General features: G+C 41.6%; 1 protein-coding gene across 1 annotated transcript in view; it reads right to left on the reverse strand.

Annotated features, from left to right (window-relative positions):
* The window catches only part of LOC103897513 (cytosolic phospholipase A2 epsilon), a 54824-nt gene extending 51132 nt beyond the window's left edge, over nt 1-3692 (reverse strand). The window contains exon 1 of the mRNA XM_019471589.1: nt 3627-3692. Within this exon, the coding sequence (XP_019327134.1) occupies nt 3627-3692 (66 nt within the window). The remainder of the gene's footprint in view (nt 1-3626) is intronic.
* Nucleotides 3693-6095: the final 2403 nt, after the last annotated feature.

A 6095-nucleotide genomic window follows, 5' to 3' on the forward strand; every position in this document is an offset into this window, starting at 1 on the left:
CAGGGAAGTGGTGGAGTCCCCATCCCTGGAGGTATTTAAAAGACGTGTAGATGAGGCGCTTAGGGACATGGTTTAGTGGGCATGGTGGTGTTGGGTTGACGGTTGGACTCGATGATCTTAGAGGTCTTTTCCAACCTCAATGATTCTATGATTCTATGATTCTATGATTCTAAAAGTTAGACTTCTAGTTGAAGCCAGTAGCCTGTGTTTACCGAATGGAGGAAAAAGCAAGCATGGCAACTACAGGTAGTGACTAAGCCCCTCTATATTGGATTCTTCTGGAGAAGCCTAAATGCCCAGGTCATGCTTGACACCTAACTTCTGAATGGCTGAAGGTAGGCGAGGTGAATCCCACCCTGAGTAATCAGCATATCCTCTTTAATCACTTGTTTCCAAAGTTACTGGTGCTGAGGAAACCTGACATTGAGGCACTGGTTGTGTTGTTAACATGTGATTCACCCTGTCACAATGTGAAGCTGCAAAACACCCTTGGGCAAAAGCTCAATTAGCATATAAATCAAAAATCCTCTCGTGGACTCATTCAAATAACAAAGAAAAGGTTTTGCGATAACCAGGGTGGCAGAAAATGCAAAATGCAATGCTGCAAGTACCAGTACGAGTACAAACTTCCTGCCATATTCCAGTTTGGGATCACCTAAGGCCCCTGTGATCATGAACAGGACAGCTTGACTTGGGACTGCTTTTCATAAAGCACAGGCTGTCAGTGGTAGCTCATGCCCAGGCGTATTAAGGGAGAAATATGAAGTTGGGTTTTCCGTGAAACCCCAGGCTGCAATCTGTGGAAGTTCAGGAGCTGCTTCATAAGCATCTGAGACGTGTTTGAGACAAATGAGGAATGTCAGAAGGAAGGACAGAGAGGAGAGGACTGCTACAACTATCTGAAGGTAATGCACTCCTGACTTGTGGGGCACAGCCCCAGAGGTCAAATGATACATTTAGTGCAGCTCAAGGAGCAGAAAAACTATTCTGGGCCACCCTTAGATACCCACACTTATGGCAATGGCTGACAGTCTATCTGTCAGCTGGTGAGCTACTGGTGAGATGCAGATCACCCAAAGTTGCTCTGCCTTGAACTGGTTGTCGTTTGAGGCTTTTTTCTGTAATAATTTTTTCTTTTTCCTGACTGGTCTGATGGTGTCTAAGACTACAATCAACATGATCTAAAACTACAACCAATGACTGAGCTAGGCCAATTTTAACATTAATGCTCAAAGACATGGGCTGGATCAGAGTCAATTATTCAAAGATCTATTAAAGTGACAGCTCAGGACAAATAAAAGATCAGCCAGACTGTGTGTTTTCTTTTGACCTTTCTCAATTGTTCTTGATGATAACCCTCTTCAGCCTCTTTCCCATCCTTTCCAGCTCCTCTGCAGCCTACAGACTCTCCTTTATGTCTCATACCTATATCATGGGCTTTTTCATATCGTGCCCCTCTTGCTTCAGCACATCTTCCCCTCATATATCCCAGACCACCTTTCTGAACATAGGAGAAAGGGAGGGTCCAGCTTCCCTGAAAGCCCTTCTGGTTTACTCCTGATCAGTATCTTTACTAGAAACAGCCATCTTCTGCTCTCCAGGGATACAGGAAGATGCAGCTAATGTGACTCATAGCACTATGATGCTTCAGGCATATTAAAAATAATAATACATGGTGGCTCATCTGAATAAAAGCAAAAATGTTCGAGTTCATGTCAGAAATCGAGAGATCATAGCAATCTCCATGACAGCAACGCCAAATATCATTCACAAGAATCAGACTTTAATATGGCAATGGCTGTGCATCTTTGCCTGATCCATATCACTGCTGCTGGTGACCCATAGGCCCTTTATTTTAATAAGATAAATATATTGGTCATCATGAGAAAGGTATGTATACATTTATCAGTAATTCAAACATGAGCACATTAGGACAGAAAAAATGAAATGACTTGAGAAAATTTGGACAATAAATTTAGATCAGCAGAAAAAGGGCTGTTTCTGTCCACCAGGAGCATTATATTGCTTTTAGGAGGGCTCTGTATGCTCCTCCCCATGACAAATATGGGGTATAGATATTTGTTATTACATATATACTAACTTTACCCAAGCTCAGAGAAAACTTAAATTCAGAAAATATTTCAGAAACAGTCCAAAAAGTACTTAATGTCCTGGACAAATACTGACAGTAGCTCAGATTTGCAAGGTTATTTGGTCTGGTCATTCTTATATAGAACATAATCTCTCTTCTGATAGATCTGACTAGTAGGAGACCTATGCATGTGCGTAAGTGCAGTACTTTTTTATTACTGAGCTTATATATAAAGTTCTTAAATTAGTCTTTCTTTTTGTAAGGCATGCCCTGTGTAGGATCCTAGTTTTTACCAGTGTCACTGTAGTCTTCCATCAAACACTAAAAGACATTCGGACTGCTAAAGCAACTTATCCTGAAATAACTGCCTTCTAAACCTTTTCAGCCACAGTAAGTTAACGGTATCTTGGTATTATAATAAAATCAGCAAGTGCTGGTGGGGTATGCCTTTGAGCTTCCTTTTCTTGTCTAACATATGGGACATCATATGCTATCATCAACTTTAAATTTCCAGTATTCATTGCAGTTAGCTCCAAGGGATAAAGTACGTTACAAGAAAAATTTCTTTACTGAAAGAGTGGTTAAACATTGGAACAGGCTGCCCAGGGAAGTGGTTGAGTCACCATCGCTGGAAGTATTTAAAAGATGTGTAGATGAGGCACTTAGGGAAATGGTTTAGTGGGCATGGTGGTGTTGGGTTGACGGTTGGACTCAATGACCTTAGAGGTCTTTTCCAACCTTAATGATTCTATGATTCTATGATGAATCTAGTCCATGCGTAAAACTGTTGGTCACTAGGGTGCATTTGCTGGCTATAGAGAGAGAAATGTGGTTTCCCATGAGGACTGTTATTTGAGAGTCCCAGGCAGGATCAGGGGACCCCAATGCAGGTGACAGGTTTGCCACTGATTCTGGCAGTTCCTCAAAGCCTTCCCCATTGCTAAGCAGATCCCTTTTACTTCCTCAGTGTAAAGGTGAGCATGGCACCTTTCTGAGTGCATTGCCTTTTCAGCCAAGAGCGGCATAGCCAGAGTGTTTCAGCAGACATCAGGAGACTGCTTTTCTCAACATGGCAATGGCTCAGGTTTTGGTATGATGAAATTCCTAACTTTTCTGTCATTTTCTATGTTACAGAAGAGGGTAGGACAGTACACTGTGAGACCAGAGCCCACATCTGATGCAGTACTGCAAGAGAATGAAGTCCCTTCCCGTTAATTAACCGAGAGGGACAGAAACAGCCAAGAGATTTTGCCCTAAAAGACGCAGCTCCCTTCTCCTCCTGCTGTCAGCCCCTGGGAGCACCACAAACTGGAGCAGGTGGCTGCCTCCAGTATGAGAGCCCTGGTGAGAAAACACAAGCTGTGGGAAAAGGAGATCCTTAGGGAAGGTGTACCCAACAGAGGAAAGCTGCCAGGCACTGTGGGCATTTCCCATCCCACTTGCAGGCTGAAGAGGAAGAGGAAGCACAGGGTTAGGTGATGCACTCGCTCCAGCTAATCTTGCAGTGCTGAAATTCCTGGTCCTTCTTTCTTGCATGAGAAAGGCCCGGCTGCTGCAGAAGTTCTTGCATCCAGTATGTCCCCACATGTGCAGAAACCATGTTCCCATTGCCATGTTGACTTCAAGCCTTGTGATCCATTGTGCAATCTGAAAAGGTGTGCATGGCAGTGTATCTTGCCCTATATACAGTGTGTTGTCACTGGGAGGATGGAGTGACAGCCTTTTCAGGGCACCTGGTAGGTCATGTAAGCAGTGGTTAACAAACCCAGGCTCTGCTGGGAGTCACACGGACACCCCACAAACCTGCATTTTGTGCCATCTGAGATTGAGCTATCATCCATGTCTCGTGCCAGCTGCCCATGGGATGTAGTCTCAGTGATGCTACATGCGTGACTCCACATGGCTGCTAACAAAACAAAGCCATTTCTCAGGGTGTCCCAAAAGGCTTTGCAGTTGTCTGGGGAGCTAAGTGTGGGAGAATTTGGGGCTGGTAGGCAAAAAAGTCCAGCTATCATTCCACATGCTCCTGCTGAACAAAATACAAACCTGTGCAGGAATCTAGTGTGGCCACTTACTCACAAAAGGGCTGATCACAAAGATTAAACTATGTTAACAGCTCCACATGGAAAGACTTTAAAGAAACAATTGCAAAACATCTTAAGGAAGTGTTTCAGAAATGCGTAAGGAAAGAAACATTCTCCAGGAGATCGAGATAGGCAACTATGTAAGTACATCCTATTACATGCTAAATTAAATCACCATTGCAACATGATACTGTGCCAAAACTCACAGACATCAAAGACAAGCGTGACTCTTGGATCAGGTCAAGAAAACACAGATTAAAGAAAGACAAATTTGTAGTGGCAAACATTGCTGAATATCCATTATAATAAATGTAAGGGAGCCACATGTTACTAAAGCATGTGGAAACCTGTCTAAACAGCTATTGCATGCAACTCTCACACGGTTTTGATATTTTGATGCTATGTGATGTAATGACTAAAACCTACTCAATTAGATCACATTGCACAGATACGACATGAAAGGAAAATTAATTATTCCTTATATTTCCACAAGTCCAAGACAATGATAAGGTCAGACTAGCTGTTGGTAAAAAGGCTTGTGTGATTGACAAAGAGGAATCCCTATTGCTTTGGAGGCTCAACATTGCAGCTTCATGCTAAAAACCAGTGGGAAAGGTCAGGGTGGGCGAAAAGATGTCTCTGGCGGCATAAATATCTGTTCCTGCTGCAGTTGAGGAAATCTCAGCGGTATGATATGAGCTATCCCAATTTCACAATTTTGGCTGAAAGCCCAACCTCTTTCAGAGCTGGTAAGAAGGCAGCAGCTGGATGTGAAAAAGCAATGCACAGTACATTGGAAAATGGGAAATACGAAACTTTCGAAGTAAATCATAACTTATAGAATATAGAAAAAGCATGATTTCCAAGGGTGAAAATAGGAAGCATATATAGACATGTGTATATATGCAAATATAAAGGAAATGTGTATGAGGAGAAAGCAAAATCCTATCAAAGGTCTATACTCATTACTTCATAGAGATAAAAAAAATAATTACTAATGATGCAGCTAAAGCAGGAATGCTAATAAAACACTTGTGTTCTATGTTGGGAAAAAAGAAACTTTACATGTTTCGTTGATGAATATTATGAACTGCTTTGCCACACATAGCCATACAACATATATTAAGACAGAATAGAGATAATTCTTACGAATTAGTTCCAAAAGCATAGTCTAGGAAGATTCTTAGCTGTCTATGGCTCAGCTATTTTAATTCTTGGCATACTGTAGAAATGCAGAAGATTGAAAGAAAGTAAATATTGTGCCAATTTTCAAAAGCATTAAGAGGGATGTGGTAAGGTGCCAGTAGATCGGTTACCCTGGTCACCATTGCAATAGTGGGCACAATAGCTGATTAACTAAAAATCAGTTATCATATATTACCACTCTTGGTTCTCTTGCTATTCCTCAAAATGTGGGCTGGCAGTCATACACACCAAATGCTCCATCATCCCTACAGTAGTTAATAGCAATGCCTATTTTGAGTCAAGAGTTAATTTCACGTCACGTACATTCTTCTCATTTATGTTTCATATGTTTTGTACAGCATATGTTAATGTATGCATGTTTATATGAAACAAGTTTCAGCACACAAAGCAATTATACACTGAAAACTGCACTCCACCACACAAGGGAGTATTTTCCCTGAAAAAGATTGATGATGTGTAATTAGTTAGCCTTAGGACAGTCATTAACTAGCACAATTTACTGTCTGGACAGCAAATGGTTCCACCCAGTCAAATTCCTTAGGTATGTGTGTGTGTGTGTGTGTATATATATGTATAAAAACACCTGCAGAAATTTGGAGTAAAAATGATGTCTGAAACCCTTTCCATGAAGGCAGAAATAAGAGACCTACCTGGCTTGCATAAGAGCTGAATGCCTAGCTGTATGGTTTGGCATTAACTAGCAATTTACTGTC

The sequence above is a fragment of the Aptenodytes forsteri genome, unplaced genomic scaffold (assembly GCF_000699145.1).
Source record: "Aptenodytes forsteri isolate BGI_AS27 unplaced genomic scaffold, ASM69914v1 Scaffold146, whole genome shotgun sequence".
NCBI lineage: Eukaryota > Metazoa > Chordata > Aves > Sphenisciformes > Spheniscidae > Aptenodytes > Aptenodytes forsteri.